This window comes from Leopardus geoffroyi, chromosome E1 (genome assembly GCF_018350155.1).
Source record: "Leopardus geoffroyi isolate Oge1 chromosome E1, O.geoffroyi_Oge1_pat1.0, whole genome shotgun sequence".
NCBI classification, from domain to species: Eukaryota; Metazoa; Chordata; class Mammalia; order Carnivora; family Felidae; genus Leopardus; species Leopardus geoffroyi.
Genome location: NC_059330.1, coordinates 11,725,305 through 11,742,940, shown reverse-complemented (window position 1 = coordinate 11,742,940; position 17,636 = coordinate 11,725,305). Strand labels below are relative to the sequence as shown.

Sequence of the window (17,636 nt, the reverse complement as noted above, 5' to 3'; positions counted from 1 at the left end):
TTTTAGAGCTGGGGAGCTGGGCCTGCCAGACACGGAGTGAGTGAGCGAGCGAGCGAGCGAGTGCATAAGAAGGCCCTGGGCACAGAGCAGCCTCTTGCCTTCTCTGCGTCCCGGGTTCCTCTTCTGGAAGATGGCGGTTCTGGTTCCCATTGTGGATGAGAAAGCACATGCGGTTTAGGGGGCAGGAACTTGGTAGTAATAACAACAGTAAATGACCCATGAGATTGCAGGGCTGGGAGGAGCGGGCGCAGGGGCAAACCCAGCAGGCGGCAGATTGATCAGTAACCAGGAGTGGGTTCACCTTACCCGGCCTCTCTGTGACAAGAGTTCCAACTGAACCTCACACCCTCCGCAGGGCGATGCCAGAAGAGGGTTTCTTTGTGCCATGCGCTTTTACATGGTTGCTTCTGGCAGCCTTAAGGAGCAGGAGCTATTACTGTCTGTATTTTACAGACGGAGAAACGGAGACTGCGGGGCTGGGGCTTGAACCCAGGGAACTGGCGGTCCTGGCTCTTAACCACCGACGGCACGCCTCCTGTGGCTGTCCCCCACCGTGGGACATCCGTGGCCCATTTCTCAGAGTACACCCCCCGTAGCCCCACCCCCTCCACACTTGTCCCCAGGCCTTGTGTCTCCTGTTGATGAGGGGGTTCGAAAGCACGTATCACAAGAGGAGCACCCAAGGGCTCACCCCTTGGGTGTCCTTTATGCAGGAGTTATGTGACAGGCCAGCTGGACTGGGTCCCCCCACCCCTCTTGACCCTGCCCTCCCCATCTGAGGTGAGAAAGACCTGAGCCGGTGCCCTGCACGCAGGGCCGCTGCGGACAGTGGGGCAGGGCTTTTCCCCACAGAAAGGGATCAGACAAGGATGCCAGCAGGGGTGGTCACGGGAGGGGCTCACGTCACCCCCAGATGAGGGGCCCTCCCTCTGCCTCCCGCAAAGGCGCGGTATGGGCAGCTGGGCTCTGAAATCCAATGGCTTCTGGCTCCTTCCTGACGGCCCGTGCCAGGGGGCCAGAGTCGAGGTGGCCTCTACTCCTGGGAAGGCCACCGTGATGAGCAGAGGCTCAAGGGCGGCAAGGTCAAGGATTTGAACCCAGCTCTCCCTAAGGAGATCCAGTGGGTGGAACCCAGCCTGGATAGAGCCTCCCTCCCCCATCCCAGGGCAGATGTCAAGGTTGGTGCTGACATCGTGCCCCCCAGCCCCCTCCAGCGGGTAAGCGCCAGTGGCAGGTACTGGGCCCAGCCTGGGCTCTCAGCCACAATCCCCGGTACTTTCTGGGCACGTCACCCCACCTCACAGATGCCAGGTTATGACTTGTCCTACGTGTGTCGAGTTAAGCCCTGAGCACATCGGTCATTCATTCCCCAAATGGATGCCCCCCAAAGCCTATGCACCTGCCCACCACTGTGCGTGGCCCGTGGGGCCTCCCTCCCCCAGGGAGCAAGCGGGGGTGAGGCTTGCTAGTTTGGGCTGCCTCTTTTCTGGCTTTTTTTGCAAAGGCCTGCCTCTTTGTTACAAAAGTAACACATGCTGATGTTTTTGAAGCATTGGAACTTCAGAAAGGAGCTGAGCGAAAGGAACTGGAAGCTGGACCCCCCCCCCCCTTAATGCCCACACCTCACAGGAATGAGGCCAACTCTGAGGCAGGCACCCACCCCTGCACACAGGGATGACGAACCCCCCCCCCCGCGCACCACCAAGCTCTTCGTTAATTGAATTACGCTTTTCTGTTCTTCAGGGTGGCCTTGGTGACTTTACGGCAAGGCCCTGCCACAGGCTGACTGAACCCGAGTGGTCCTGGGGTGGGGACATATTTTCAATAGGTGAGCCCTGTGGTCAGGCAAGACACACGTCGCCATCAGCCTGTCTGGTCCGCCCGTGGACATTCTGGGCAACGCGCTGGGGGAAGGGGGGGACGTGTGCACACCTCCCCTGCTCCCCCCACCCCAGCTTCCCAGCTTCCCACCGCCCACATCCCGCCAGCCCAAGCCTTATTTTTATGTTGCCCAGGTTAACAATGGTTACAAATGATTTCCTTTTCTGTGTATTTGGTCATAAAGCAACAAACAGCATCTGTGAGGCTGAGCCTGCTTGTAAATATCATTTACTGGCAGGGCAGCAATTTTCCTGCTCAAAGTGAAATGGGAACTTTTAAAAATATTTGACCAAATGGTGAGGGCACGTTGGACAGTGGACAGCTGGCCCCCAAGGCCAGAAATCTGCAACACGGCAGGGCCTGATGGCAAAGAGCAGCGTAGGCGACCTTGAAAAGCTATTCGAGGAGAGCCTCTCGAGGAGAGGGGAGTGGCTGTTTCCCGAGAGAATGCTGTCGTGCCAGCCGGAGCCCATCCCCGCCAGCCCCTTGCACAAAGGTGTCCTATGTCACCCTGGTCCACAGCCGCCACCTGAACGGGAGAACGGCAAAAAAGAGCTGGTGTTCCCCTCGGACAGGCTGCCTTCAAGCCCAGGTCACAGCTGTCTGGCAGCCTGAGCTCTGCTCCCTTTACAGCAGACCCTTTCAGGGGAGCCAGCTCAGCGCATGGCTCTGGCCCCACCCTGGGCCCCTCCTCCCACAGCCGTGTGGACCCAGGGGTCAGGACGCCTGGGGCTTCTCTGTTCTGCCCTGACATTGGGGTGGGGGTGGGGGCAGCATACCCTTAAAGGCTATGTGTGCAGAGGGACCTGTGGAGGAGTAAGCTCCTTGCTCTTAGGGGTATGCCGGCAGAAGCAGGGATTGAAGCATTGGGTAAAATCAGACTAGATGCCTCCTGTGGGCCCTCAAGGTCTGAGATAGACTCTGGATTCCAGAAACCAAAGAAAAGGGCTCAAGGAGCTCCCTGGGTGACAGGGGAGGCCCAGCCTGTACTGCTTGGGCGGTAGGTGCATTCACGAGGCAGGCATGGCTATGGTGGCCCCTTTACAGAGCGGGGGGCTGGGGCTTTAAGAGCCCGTGGGCAGGTGGAGTCTGGGCTCACGGCAGTTTCCCAGCACGAATGAGGGAAAGGCCGATCCTGTGTCCTTGGAGGGCTGGCGGCCTGCAGGTAAGCCTGGGGCCAGGAGGAGGGGCCGGCCAGCCCTGTCCACTAGACTCCACAGCCAGGCTTGACCAACAGGCCCCACGTGATCACATGGCCTGCTCCTCTGGTGATTTGAGGCTCACAAGGGATTAGGAGAGAAATGTCAGCATTAACCAGAGATGCTGAGTTCACCCCGGGGGCGGGGGGAGGGGGGTGAAGGGAGACTTGGGTGCTGGGCCCAGGACCTCCGGTTCCATCCAGGAACCCCGACCCCACGGCATCGGGATCCCCCACCTCTCCTCGACACCTCCCACCTCAGCGGGAGAGAGGGAGTGTGAGCTTGGGGTGGGACAGACCTGCGCCCCCGGGACAGGTCACCGAGCCTATGCTGCCAGACGGGGGTGACCCCAGCCCGTGTGGTAGTCTCGAGATACAGCCAGTGAGGGGCGGGGGCCCAGAGCAGGTGCATGCCGAATGTCCGAGGTCCAGCCGGCTCAGCCCTTCCCCTCCCCCTGCAGGCTCAAGCATTGCTAGCAGCTCTGGGGGAGCACGTTAGCCTCACTGGTCCCTTCCCACAGCCCGTTCCACGTCAGCCTTCGGGGGCATATTTCCATCCAGTGCCAGGCCCCTCATAGGCCAAAGGGGGTTGCACTGTCACCACATTTGGGCTTTTCTGTTAGCCCTCAGATCACCGCACAAGGATGATGTCTCCAAGGCCAGCTCATCTGGGCTGGACCTGGTGGCCTGGGGTTCAGAGAGCATGAGGGTCACAGCCCAGCTTTCTGCAAATGCCCCAGGGGGTGCCAACTGGGCCCGCTCATTGGCCCGACCCCACGGGGCCCAGCACCTCCTGGCTGATGCTCCTCACTAGCTGGGTCCTTCACAGCCTGCTGCTTGTTCTGACCACAGGGCCTTTGCATTCACCCTTCTCGTTGCCTGGAATCCTCCCATTTGCTCCCTCTGCTCCTTTGGGTCTCAGCTCAAATGTCCCCTCCTCAGAGGGCCCCCCACCCCGATCTCCTTGGCTGACGACAGGCTCCCACCCCCACCATGTGCCATCATGTCACCATTTACGTTTCCAGCATAATGTGTTTCAGTCTCTGACGGCAGCTCACAGAGGCTGGGAGCTCCTTGGCGTGTGGGGCTGCTGGGTGGTATGAGGACACCTCCACCTGGAGGCTGGGCTGGCTCCCCAAAGGAAAGGGACAGAAGACGGGGTGCTGGGGCAGGGGGTGAGACGGGAGGCAGAGGAAGCTCAAACATCTGGGCAAGTCCTTGCCCTGCCGAGTGCGGATGGTGATGCTGGCCTCAGGGTTGAGAGGCTTCAGGCAGAAGGAGGGCCACACCAGCCTGGCCTGGAGCCCTCAGGGGAATGCTCCCTTCCCAGGAGCCCCAAACTCCTTCCCCATCCCCACCTGGCCGGACAGAGAGCCCAAGGGGATGCTGGCGTCAGGGTGCCTTTATTGTTGAGTTAGGATGTTCTGGGGGCAGCGGGGCTGGGGGCTCAGTGGCCAAACGGCAGCATGTCCAGGGCCCCCGAGGCAGAGGTTTCCAAGGCACTGAGCGGCCCTCATCAGGTACAAACACGGAACCGCGGCCAGGCGCTCTGCTCCCCACCGCAGGGCTTGGCACTCGGGGCAGGCCGGGGCGGCAGACCCTCAGTGAAGTGGCCGCAGGCCCGGTCAGCTCCTCTTGCGGGACGAGGAGGCTTTCTGCTGGTAGATCTGAGCGGTGAAGGGCCTGTGGGGAGGGGGAGGGCCTCCATCAGCAGGTCTCGGGGGTGATGCCACCGCCCCAGGCCGTGCCCCCCCACGGCAGCGTGGACAGGAGGCCCGGGCTGCCGCGTCACCGCCTGCCCGGCCCCCCAAGCCCCACTGGGTCCGCTCTGAGCTTCCTGTCGGCCGCTATGCCGGTCACACTCCTCGTGTGTGACGGCGGGCCTACTCACTCCTCGTACTGGATGGCGATCATGTAGATGAGGGCCACAACCACAGTCAGCAGCAGGCCGGTGGGGCTGGCGTGCCTGCGGAGAACACATTATCAGCTCCCGCACCCGGCCTTCTCTCTTGGACCAGGGCCCCTGCCGTCCTGGTCCTGACCCGATGACCGCCGGCTGACCGCCTGTCCGGTAGGGCTCGGTCCTCCAAGGGGGGCCCACGCTCCCTTTTTTCATGTCCCCGGCCCCCGGCTCAGGACGCAGCAGGGATGAAAAGAACGTCCGGCCTCTCAGACTTGCCCGGGTGGCCAAGCATGTCCTTTTCTGCAGAGGACGATGTTCCGGTGGGGGCCGGGGGGGGGGGGGGGGGGGACAAATGCTATGACTGCCCTCCAGTGACAGTGTTCTCAGGGTGTTTTCTAGAAACGGGTCCAGGGCCCCCCAACCCCCAGCTGCATGTGGAGGGTCCAGGGGACCCTTCACAGGCTCCCTGCCGGTGACCGCCACACGGAGGAGCCTGGGTGCATCTGCTGTCCAGCTGGTCCCGCTTTTTCCAGTTACCTCTGATCCCAGAGGCTCCACAGGGGCCGGGCTACAGCATCCAGATGGCCGGGAGGAGAGAGGGAAACTAGTTCATGGGGCCACACAGAGCCCGGGAGCCAGCAGGGAACACGGCCCCAGGTGGGCTCTGTGACCCCCGCTCTGCCTCCTTCACGGAAGTCCCAGGCTGGGGGCCCCGGGACTTGTGCACACCGTGCGGAGACCCTCTGCCCTGCCCACTCTCCTCCGCCCAGGGCCTCACCCTGTCTGTCTCTTTGTCTGGGTGCTCCAGCAGGGACAGCGAAGGCCCCATCCTCCATTCTGTGGACTCGATTCCCATCGTCCTGCAGGGCCAAGGGGTCTGCCGCCCCTCACCACTGCCGGGTGGAGATGCCAACCCCAGAGACCCTTCTGGGGCTAAAATGAAATCTGCCCTCCGGGAGCTTTACTCACGGGCCCTGGTTGGGTTTTCTGGAGTGAGCAGAGCCTCCCCACCCATAAGTCAGGCACCCGAGGAGCTGGGGAGGAGGCCCAGGAGGATGGGGCCAGGGGGCAGGGGCCTGCACCCCCCGGGACAGCCCCCACACTGGGCCCTGGAGCGTGAGCCAAGCGGGTACCCCTTCTCCATTACACCCACACGAAACTTCCCCACTTTCCACGTGCTCTCACACTCTTGACCTTGACACCCTACAGCCCTGTGTAGAAAGGATCCTCTCCTTCTGCAGACGGGGAGGCTGAGGTCCAGACTGACCCACATGCCTGGCCCCGAGCCTGAGGTGATGGCAGGGCTGGCCCCAGGGAACTGGCTGTGCACCTTGGGAAGTGGGTGTCCCACTCGGGCTAGGGGGTTGGGAAGGTGGAGGCCCGGAGACAGCAGGAGGCCCCGGTGCCCAGTGGCCCCAGGAATCCTGCTGCCCCGGGCCCACCAGTGCTCCCCCAGCCGTGGGGCCCCTGGTGGGAGACAGATGGGCTGCAGGAGGCCTGGAGCAGCCCTGCCGGGTCAGCATCTGGCAGCCCCAGGCAATGGCACATCTCTAAGGAGCTCTCAGACGAAAGGAACGGAAAAGGGAGGGAATGTTGGGTGCGCCGGCCCCGGCGGGAATCAAGAGGCTGCAGGGTGGGGCCTAGGGAGACGTTCTGTGGCCTGAGTGAATCTAGGGGCATGGAACCTTCCCACTGCCTGAGTCAGGTGAGAGGGGCTGGGCTGGGGCAGGGGGACAGGTCCCTGCCAGACCCACAGGTCCCCCTCTAGCGCCTTGCACTCAGAGCCCAGCGCTCCGATCTGGGCTGCACCTGAAGGCAGGGGTCGCAACATCCCACTCCCGACACGCCACCATTTGAGACTCGTCCCTTGATGTCCTGGAACCTTTCTGGTCTCTGGGAGCACCTGCAACATTCTAGGCACGTGGTTTCGAGTGTCCAATAAAAGCAGAACGCTTTCTACTGAAAAACTGCCCACGGAAGAAGCCCTAACGCAGAAAATGGACAAACAGGAAGTGCTCAGGGGGGGCGTGGTTTGAGGCCCAGAGCGCACAGCGCCCCCTATGCCTCCCCGCCTGGGGCCTCTGGACAGCCCGAAGGTGAAGCATGAGCCCTGGCGGTCACTCAGGACCTGCCAGCCCTAATGTTCCAGGACAGGGTTGGCAGTCTATGGTGTGTGGGCCAGGAATGATTTGTACATTTTTAAATGGTTAAAAAAAAGAGTAGACTATCTCACGACACATGACAATTCTATGAAATTCAAATTACAGTGTCCAAGAATGAAGCGGTGTTGGTCCCCGACCACAGCCATTCATTTACCTACTGGCTCGCGGCTGCTTTTGAGCATCCGAGCTCTGCCTATGGCCTGGGAGCCCCGCCTCTCCGGCCCTTCAAGAGAAAGTTCGCTAACCCGTGTTCTAGGATGTTGTTTGTTTCCATGGAGAAGAAAGTCCCAAGGAACACCTCGGCTCCACAGATGACAGAAGGCTGGCCCGTCTTCCTCAGGAGGCAGGGAGGGCGGGCAGGAAGGCCCGATACTCACATAATGGCCCAGCCCAGGTAATTGGCTGTGCTGCCCCAGTACATGGGGTTGTCCAGGATGTTGAATGGGAATGTGGTCACTCTTGCCTCCATGAGGATCCCGAAGTAATCGCCTGTGGACAAGTTGGGGCAGGACCGGAGGGTCACAGCCTGGCTGCGCAGTTACTGAGGGAGGCCCCCAGGGTGGGCACCACGGGTCTGCCCTCCAAGAGGCCCCAGCCCAGCCAAGGAGCAGGTTGTACAGTGTACTGGGTCAAGGGACACCCCAAGCAGTGGGTCCACTCGGGTCACCAGCATGCAGACACCTCACAGGGCACAGGGTCCTGATAGGGCTAAGGCACTGAGCCTTCCCACACCCCCATCTGCTCCTTTCCCCTGTGCCTTTGCACATGCTGTTCCCTCTGCTTGGGATGCCTTTCCCTGCTCTCTGTCTAGTGAGCATCTTTCCTCCTTCGGCACTTCTCCCTCAGCTGATGTCACCTCCTGCAAGAGGCCCTTCCCTGCCTGCTACCCAGTGTTTCTGCCCCCAGATCCTCCCTTCTCACCCAGTAGGGGCCTGGGTGAGCTCCTCCCACCCCAGGGATCCGGGGGGCCTGCTCCGCCTCTCCACCCCAGCTGCCCACCACGGCCTGCAGCCAGCCCAGAGCAGCCGGTCGCAGTGGAGAGTGCGACCATCAGATGGCCGACCCCGGACAGGCCTATCCTCCACCCCTCCGAGACACGGTGACGAGGCCTCACGTTGAGGCCGCTACAAGAGGCCCAGGGACACGGTCTCTGGCACTGGCCGGTAGGCAGCCCACACCGCCACGGGCACGGTGCTGTTCATCCGAGGCAGAAAAGCAGGGCAGGGGCAGGCAGAGGAGTCCGCTGTCTGGGGACAAAGGGTGCGGGGGCACAGGAGCTGCCCGGGGGCTGCGGAAGGCTTTCTTCCCAGGAGGCAGGAAATGGGGCTGCGGGCCTGGAGGCGGATGGCACAGAAACCCGCTTTGGGGCTGACTCACAGGAGGGAAGCGGCCGCTGTGCCCTACATCCAGAGCCCAGCGGCACTTTCCGGCCGTCTCTTCTGGGTGGCGGTGTGCCGCCGGTGACTGCTATTGTCAGGCTCCTTCCCACTGCCCGCCCACCCTGCCTGGCTCCTCTGGGAGATTCGCCTCACATGCCCTTGACCAGGTCCTGCCCCGCACGCCATCCAGGGCTCCACCAGCTCCTTCCCAGCTCTGTGCCCACACCTGTGCCAGGCCCGAGTGCCACGGGGCTATTCACTCCTGGTCTTCCAGGACCTGGGCTGGACAGGACGGCAGCCCTCCTCCCTCTGTGGCCCTTGGCCCCGGCTCTGTGAGGCCTACACCGTGATCCCCACCTCCTCCCTGTCCCCACCTCACTATCCAGCCAGTCCAACCTCCTCATTGCTGGGATGAGATCTTTCCAAGCCCTCCTATGGCCTCCACGTCCCCAGGAGTGAAGCCTCAGGCCCCTGCATGGCCTTAGGAGACACATGTGATGTGGCCCCCACCCAACCTCCAGCCCTCGCCTGACTGCCTCTCCCCCCACCCCCGCCGCCACCAACCACCCCCCCCCGCCCCACACACACACCCCGGCCAACCTGCCTGCCACCCTGTCCCGGAACTTGCTATTTGCTCCCAGGCCTCCTTCCCACTGGCCCAGTGCCCCACCCCCACCTGGCAGACCCAGGAGCTCCCACCTTCTCCTCCCAGGTTCCTGCCTGCGTGCCCTTCCCCTAGCACCGGGCGCCCTAAAGCTCTGGCCTGAGCACGAGGCGCTAAACCACCTGCGGGCCCCACTGCCACAGGTGCCCAACAGACCCAGGCCGGGCCTCGGCACAGGCCTCCTGCACATGCCGCTCCCGGAGGTCTCATCCGCCTGTGAACACAAGCTCCTTCAGAGCTGCAGGCTCCCCGCTGCAGCCCGCAGTACCCCGGGGCCCCAGGCGACTGTGGATAGAGAGACCCAGGCAAATCAGGAGGGTGCCGGGGACAGCCCTGGGCACTGGAGGAAATTGAGGCCAGGTCTATGAAGTGGGCTGGGGGCTGAGATTGGCGAGGACCCGGGACCCCCCCAGATCAGCCCATCAGAGGGGTGGGCACCTCCCACATGCCGGCTGCCTGCTGGGCTCCCTCTGTGGGCCGCCTCCTCCCTTCCGTTCCTGGCCCCAAGACAGCCCTTACTCTTCCAGCCTCCCCGGCTGCTCTCTTCCTTGGGCTTCCAAGTTGCTAGAAGCTGCTGAGGTCATGAGGACCTCTAGCTAGGCCAGCACTGGGCTCTCAGCCCAAAAGCACCTGAGCCGTAGGCAGTGGGAAATGCAGCACCCCCTTATGCCACACCCGATCCAGACCCGCACCAGCCCTGGCTTGGGGCCCAAATGCAGCCAGTGGCGGCCGACCAGCTGGATGAGATAGGAGAGCCCAGCTTCCCAAGCTGACCAGGCAGAGGCCTGGTGGAGGGAAGGTGCCCTGAGCCCCAGTTAGTGGCAGAGCAAGAAGGTGGTGAGGTCCACCCGTGCACCCCACGAAGATGTCACAGAGGGCAAGGAGGTCGGCCACCGAGCCCCTGCTCCCCACTGAGCCCAGGGTACGTCTGCTCGTGCCCCCCGGTCCTCGGGGTCTTACCTAGGAAGGTCCCGGTGAAGCCCAGTGCAAAGAAGCTGGAAAGCACAAACGTGCTGCCTATTCCCAGGAGCGCAAGGCCCACGCGGTAGGCCGTGGGGTTATCCAGGCTTTCCATCTTGGGCTGGCTCAGCATGGCCTGCGTGAAGCTGGGGGGAGAGTCAGGAGATCACTGCCAGGGAGAGGGGCTCCCCTAGCCTTCCCCCCCTCTGTCTCCCAGGTGACCCCCAGAACAGCCAGTCCAGGGGTCTCAGAGCCTGCTGGGGCCAGGCCGGTGACCCAAATGAGTGAGGGAGGCTGCAGGTGGCTTGTGGTGCTCCCGGAGAGCACCGTCCTGCCCCCGCAGCCCCCATCCCCCTCCTGCCACCAGTGACCAGAATGAGGAGCCTGGGCCCTCCTAAATTTTTTTATTTTTTAAGAAGCCAGAAATCATGACTTGTATGTAAAATACTCTGATTATTAGAAATAGGCAACAATGACAACTGCTTTAGACTCCCGTGTGACAGTGGGCTCGATTCGGCCCAGAGACCACCAGTTTGCAAACTCTGATTCCTGTCCAGTTAGAACCAGTACTTCAGAGGCAAATGTGGCTCAAAACAGGAAAGATGCATGCCCCTGGCTGTGCCCACGTGCCCTTGCACTTGGCAGAGCGTGCGTGTGGTGGTGGCATCGCACGCCCCTAGAGTGGACACAGTGCCCAGAAGCCTGGGGCACACTCTGCCCCCTTTGCGGCCTCCACAGGCCTTGGGCAGGGCTGGCTGCATCCCAGGTGGCACCTCAGAGGCCCCTTAATGTCTTCCTTTCACCTCTGAAATGCCCCCGCCAAGCGCCTTTTGGGGCCAAGCCATTGGAGGCCTTGTTAAATGGCAAGTGATGAAAACAGGGGGGAAGGGACTGGGCTCGTGGGTTTGGAAGTTCAGGTTCTCCAACTGGCTACTGAAGATGGGAAGGGATGGTGCAGGCAGGTCAAAGTGACTGGGCTCATGGTAATGCATAGAAGCAAGGTTCAGGGTCTGCCTCACTACTGGGGAGCTGGCAGTGGCGGGGGGGGGGGCATACTCAAAGGAAAGGATGTGTGTGGGAGCAAGTGCATGCGTGTACCACTAACATATACTTCCCACTCCCCCATGATCATAACACTCAGAACAGACATGGGGCTCTCCTGCCTCATGCAGGACAACTGCTTGTACTCACTCTTTACTAGGTACCTCTTAGCTGGGCAGCTCACTATCTACCTACCCACCCACACATCCATCCACCTGTCTAGCCTCTATCCATCCACCCTTCCATCCATCCACCTACCCATCCATTAGTCTATCCTCCATCCACCCATCCACCCATCCTTCCATCATCCACCCCTCACCCATCCATCAGTCTATCCTCTGTCCATCCATCCATCCATTCATCCAACTATCCTCTATCTCTCCATCCATCTGTCCATCCACCTACCCATCCATTAGTCTATCCTCCATCCATCCATCCATACACCCATCCTTCCATCATCCACCCATCACCCATCCATCAATCTATCCTCTATCCATCCATCATTCCATCCATCTGTCCATCCATCCATCCATCCATTCATCCAACTGTCCTCTATCTCTCCATCCATCTGTCCATCCATCCATCCATTCATCCAACTATCCTCTATCTCTGCATCCATCTGTCCATCCATCCATCCATCCATTCATCCAACTGTCCTCTATCTCTCCATCCATCTGTCCATCCATCCATCCATTCATCCAACTATCCTCTATCTCTGCATCCATCTGTCCATCCATCCATCCATTCATCCAACTGTCCTCTATCTCTCCATCCATCTGTCCATCCACCTACCCATCCATTAGTCCATCCTCCATCCATTCATCCTTCCACCCATCCTTCCATCCCTCAATCTATCAATCTATCCCTCCATCAACCCATCCATCCACTCACCCATCCATCTACCCATGCATCCGTCTATCAGTCTATCCTGTATCTATCCATCCATCACAAGGTACCTCTGTTTGCAAGTCTCTTTCAAGCAGAACAAATTGACCATCCTCACTCATTCATTCCACTGGGAAATTCAAATTATTATAAAACCATCCTTATTTGAGCTAAAAAACCACCCCCTTCGAACTCTCTTCCCCAGCTACTTTCAGCTCTTAGAGAACAGAGGCTGCTTCTGCTTCGCTCAAGTATCTCCCAGGCACCTGGCACGCACCAGACAGGACGGGTTATGGTTCACATCAACTGAAGGAAAAGCAGCACCCGCTACCCACTACCTCCCCTCCCGCTGCACACGGAGGCCCGCATGGTGACCTGTCAAACAGCGGCACACATATGTCAAAGCACAGCTATACACCGGTCACGCTGCCCACACCCCCGGCTCTCCACCCACCACCGCTCTCCCTCAGCCTTCCTGCTGCCCAGGCTCAGGGTCACCCCGAAGGTCCAGGCTAAGCCGCTGGGATTGGCTCAGGGTCATGCACACCCTGTTGTTGTCCATGGTCACCACACCCATGCCCCACCCCTCTCTGCCTTCACCTGACTTTCTGGGAAGCCAGCAGCCCTCACCCTCTGGGCAGCCCCGTGACGCAGGCACACCTTCAGCCCCACAGACCCAGCAGCTGAGGCCATGGAACAGGCAGCTTCCCCCGCCCAGCCTCCGCGCCCTCCCCACCTCTCCTGTGCGTAGGAGGGCGCGGGCTCTGGTAAGGCTGACCACCCCACCCCGAGTGGGGCTCACCTGCACACCCAGCAGAGACGGAGTATGTACGTGGGTGGGTGGGTGGGGGTGATGCTCAGCCCTCTGTGCTCTTGTGGGCTCGAGTGAAACCCCCAGCCTGGCCCTTGGCAGGTTTAGCACCTGGTCCTCCCTGCCTGGGGTGCCCCCTGGCCCCCAAACCGAGGGAAATGAGGCAGAGCGGGCACCCCCTGGCCAGCCCAGCGTACCCATCTGCCTCGAGTGCTCTGGGGGGGGGGGGGGGCACCTTATGGCAGCCCAATAAAAGAGCCCCTGGCAAAGAGCGGCACCGATTTTCAGACTTGGGTGCCCCGAACCTTGGCTTTTGCCTCTGTAGATGGTGACGGTAACCCCTCATCGCCCTGTGTGGAGCTGCAACCGATGTCTGTGCACACTCTGGTGAGCGTGAGACATGCCGGGCTCTCCTATGGGGCTTGCGGACAGTGGGAAGGACAAAGGTGTGAACGCAGGGTGACACCGTGTGATGAAGCACCAGGCGCCACGGGACGGGCGGGCACACCTGACGGGCCTAGGAGAGGCCACGGCAAGGCTCAAGCTGGGATCTGATGAAGAAATTCATCAGGAGAAGCGCAGAGAGAGAATTCCAAAAAGAGGAACAGCCCAGGCAGAGGCTGGGGGCAGAGCCCAGCACCGGAGTTCGGTGTGAAAGCAGCCTGCGGAAGAGACACGCCCTGGGGTCGTCTGGAATGTGCTCTGGTGAGTGGGAAGTCACTGGCGGGGAGGAGCAGAGCAGGGGACATCGTCAGCTACTGCAGCAGGAGAGCAAGTACTGGGGGCCCAGGGGGCCGAGGGAGCCCAGCCACCGCCCAGAGGGGACCGATAGGGGTTCCAGAGAATCCAGCCTCGGTTTCAGGCTCCGCGCCGGGCTGGCTCTGGTTCCTCCACCAGAATTCACTCACATCCTCCAAGAAGCCCGTGAGTCGCCTGGCTCTGAGCGCATGCCGCAAAGGCAGCGATGAAAATGGAAACTTCTCGCTGATGTGCTGGCCTGAAGCAGCTTCCCAGGGGGATGACCCTGCAGGAGAAGCCATCTGCTTGGAAGCAGATGGAGATTCCTAACAAAGGGAAGATCTAGGGCCAGTGATGGGCAGAAGGCCGTGAAGTAGCTGGGCAGCTGCCCAAGACTGGACCCGGGCCTCTGTCCACGTGTGGCTCCTTTTCCATGCCTTCTCCAGTGGGAAGAGAGGAAGAGAAGGGGCCAGCGGAAAGCACCTTCCAAGCTCCTTCAGCACCCACTCCTCGCAAAGCTCTGCAGGCCATTCTCTCTGGGGTCAGCAGAGAAAGCGGGCAAGGCCCTTCCCGAGGGTTCTATGCAGATGCCCTGTGCACTGCCCGGCCCACGGGCTCTCTGGGACAACAGGCGTCAGGTTTCCTGGAAGGGCAGGGCCCGGCCCCAGTCAGGTGATCCGTCGTGTTCTAGATCCTCCATTAAGCCGGGAAGGCACAGTCCATTCCCTATGGAAAATTAATGGAGGGATGAGTGGCTCTATGAGCCACGCTTCATAATAGAATGAAATAACAGGAGGCAATTTCCTTTGGAAATATTCTGCACCGGGGGTGGGAGTGGAGAGACTCATTCATTTGTCTCGGGTTCTATTTTTAAAACCTGGATTGAGCTTTCGGTCACCCGTGTGACTTGAGGATGTCTGTGCTCTGCTCCCCTGAAATCCCGGAACCCAGAGTGGAGGCGGAGAGAGGGTGTCGCAGCCCGTTGTGTCCCCACCACACCCCAGGCACCCGGCTCGGCCAAGAGACGGGCTGGTGGCCATGTCTGTCTGCAACTGACCAGCGCTGACAAACTTCAGCCCTTCAAGGACGCCCTCACGTGTTCTCCAGGCGAACCTGAACGGTGATTCACTTCACAGTCTACCTTTCAGGCTTAGGTTAGCGCGCTCCTCGGGGTCCAGCCACGCTGAGCAAAACGATTCATGAACGTTGGCGTCTGGTGCGCGGACTTATTTTTTTCCTAATCCACATTAAAATAAACCTACAAGGGGCGCCTGGGTGGCTCAGTCGGTTAAGCATCCGACTTTGGCTCAGGTCATGATCTCACGGGGTTCATGGGTTCGAGCCCCGCATCGGGCTCTGTGCTGACAGCTCAGAGAGCCTGGAGCCTTCTTCGGATTCTGTGTCTCCCTCTCTCTCTGCGCCTCCCCTGCTCATGCTCTGTCTCTCTCTGTCTCAAAAATAAATAAACATTAAAAAAAAATCTTCAGGGGCGCCTGGGTGGCGCAGTCGGTTAAGCGTCCGACTTCAGCCAGGTCACGATCTCGCGGTCCGGGAGTTTGAGCCCCGCGTCGGGCTGTGGGCTGATGGCTCGGAGCCTGGAGCCTGTTTCCGATTCTGTGTCTCCCTCTCTCTCTGCCCCTCCCCCGTTCATGCTCTGTCTCTCTCTGTCCCAAAAATAAATAAACGTTGAAAAAAAAAAAAAATTAAAAAAAAAAATCTTCAAAAAAAAAAGTAAATAAAATAAAATAAACCTACAAGTGCTAAAGCAAAACAAAACAAAAATGTTCTCCTATGTAACCCCTTGAAAAGTCATCAGGTGTCTAGGATTTAGGGCTATGATGCTGTACTGATCCCGCACATTTGATGAACACAGCACCTTTTCAGAGTGTCTCCAAAACCCATCACGGCCAAGAGAGGGTCTGTCTTATCTTACAAATCAGGAAACAGAGCGGTTGGCGGGGTGGGGCAGGGGAGGAGTCCAGGCGACAACCAGCAGCCTCTTAGTGGGCCTCGGGGCAGAGGGGTGGGCAGGCGGTGGTGCTGGGGGCAGGGCCCTATTTTTGCCTTATTTTTGCTTTTGCCAGCTGGAGGTCCTCGGCCCCCACTACCTGGGCCTTGACCCCAATATCTGGACCTGCCCTGTTGAGATGCAGCGTCCTTGAAATCCAACAGCCAGGCCCCGTGTGCCTCAGAGTAGCCTAACCCAGACTCCCCGGCCCCCCTCCTGGTCAGCAGCCAGTTCTCCAGCTCTCCCACCTGCACTGAGGGGCTTCAGGTCTCTGCTTCCAAAGGTCCCGACACAGGCCCCACCCACAGTTCCCCTGGGCCCAGGCAGGATACACAGAACTCTAGGCATTCGAGATGAAAGGTGTCTGAGGGGACCCCCTCATTCCCACGTCAGTCACTTGCCCCACCACAGGACTCCGAGTCTGCGTGGACCTCTGGCTCCTCCTCCCCAGCTCTGGCCTCCGTCTCCACCTGCCTCCTGCCCCAGCCTCCTCCTCCTGGAGAACCTCCACTCCATATCCCACGTCTAACCAAGGCCCTTCCCCAGCCTGCAGAGTTAAGGCTGACCCCACGTGCCCCTCCTGTTCCCGCCGCCTAGAACTCCTTTCCACCACGGGGTGGGCAGGCCTCCAAGGGGCTCCCCGGTACCGGCCCGCAGAATTCCTCCCGCTGGGTGTGGACTGCCCTCTGAACACCAAGGCATCATTTCCTGATGGGGCTAAGTGAGGGCATTTCCAGATGTAATTACAGTTCATTGGAAAGGAGATTACCCTGGTCAAGTGAACCTTTCACAGAGGGCCTGAAGGGCAGAGAGAAGTCCAAGAGACTTTTTCCCACTGGCCTGGAAGAAGTCAAAGCACTGTGGGGAGGACCGCATTCCCGGCAGCAGTGGGGACACTAGGAGCCGAGCACCGCGGCCCTAGAGCAACAGGGATCTGAGTCCTCCCGCAGCCCGGGAGCCCCAGGGAGGCCCCACCCCATTTTCCAGCCGCGCTCTCACTGGACCCTCTGACAGCCCTCCTCTGCAGTGAACTGTCCCCATCTGCCCCATTTGCTGGCGCCTTTGCGTGGCCACTTGCCCATCGGGCCTGCCCTGTCCACATCCTGTGAGCGGTTCCAGCAGGGCCCTGGATTCAGGAATGACTGGCACACAGATGGCAACAGGGACAGAGAGCCACACGTGCTGACACCCACCAATCTGGCCAGTCCGTGCACGCCGTGCACCTGCCCCCGGGGCAACTAGCACATGGAGGGGGAGAAGGTGCCCTGGCCCCGGCCCCAGCCCCGTTTCTGCTGGAGGTGCGCCCCACGCTGTGAGTGGAAGTCACCTGCTCGGCTGTCCCCATACTTTCATGTCCCTGTTTTCACCAGACCTCAGGCAATTCTGAAGGGTCCTGGAATACAGCTCCATTGAGTGACTGATCAATATACCTGAGGCCCCCTGATGCCCTGTGCACCTGCACATCTGCCGTGAGGCCGCGATCCTGGCGGGAGGTAGGCAATTGTAGTGCCAGCCCCGGGGAGCCCGGGCCCTGCCTGGCTGTCCACACATTGCCACCCTGGCTCCAGGTCACCAGGCTCCCACTGAGACTGGCTGTGCAGGGGATGCAGCCAGCAGGGAGGGGGCTTCAACAGAGGCCCCCCAGCCCATCAGGCCTCCCTGTCCTTCACAAACAGGTCAGCGCTAATGGCCTCCAGATAAGGAGTCTACTCATCCTGTCCGAAGCCCCCAGACCACTTCTGGTTGCCCGGCTGGGGCAGACCGGCTGACGAGGATGCCTGGCCCTCCCCCCCCCCGCCCCCCGCCCCCCTCCGCCCCCCATCAGCGGCCACGGGGCCCTGACCACCTAGCAGACCCGCTGCTCAGTGGTCTCTTGCCACCCCTGCCCAGGGCTTTGACAGCCACGTGATCTGAGCTCCATTCAGTTGCGTGCACGTGCTGTATGTGCTCTCTGCCCCCCACCCCGCCTCACTGCTGCTCTCCCCCCACCCCCGCCCCGCCCCGCC

At 60.6% G+C, this 17,636-nt stretch overlaps 1 protein-coding gene across 5 annotated transcripts in view; it reads right to left on the bottom strand.

Annotated features, from left to right (window-relative positions):
• Positions 1 to 4,463: 4,463 nt before the first annotated feature.
• The window catches only part of PEMT (phosphatidylethanolamine N-methyltransferase), an 85,858-nt gene continuing 72,685 nt past the window's right edge, over positions 4,464 to 17,636 (bottom strand). For all 5 annotated transcript variants that reach the window (XM_045487620.1, XM_045487622.1, XM_045487623.1 and 2 more), the window contains 4 exons: positions 10,148 to 10,293; positions 7,522 to 7,633; positions 4,971 to 5,045; positions 4,464 to 4,762 (listed from right to left, as the gene is read on the bottom strand). In XM_045487620.1, coding sequence (XP_045343576.1) covers positions 4,705 to 4,762; positions 4,971 to 5,045; positions 7,522 to 7,633; positions 10,148 to 10,293 — 391 coding nt within the window. In that variant the 3' untranslated portion in view covers positions 4,464 to 4,704. The remainder of the gene's footprint in view (positions 4,763 to 4,970; positions 5,046 to 7,521; positions 7,634 to 10,147; positions 10,294 to 17,636) is intronic.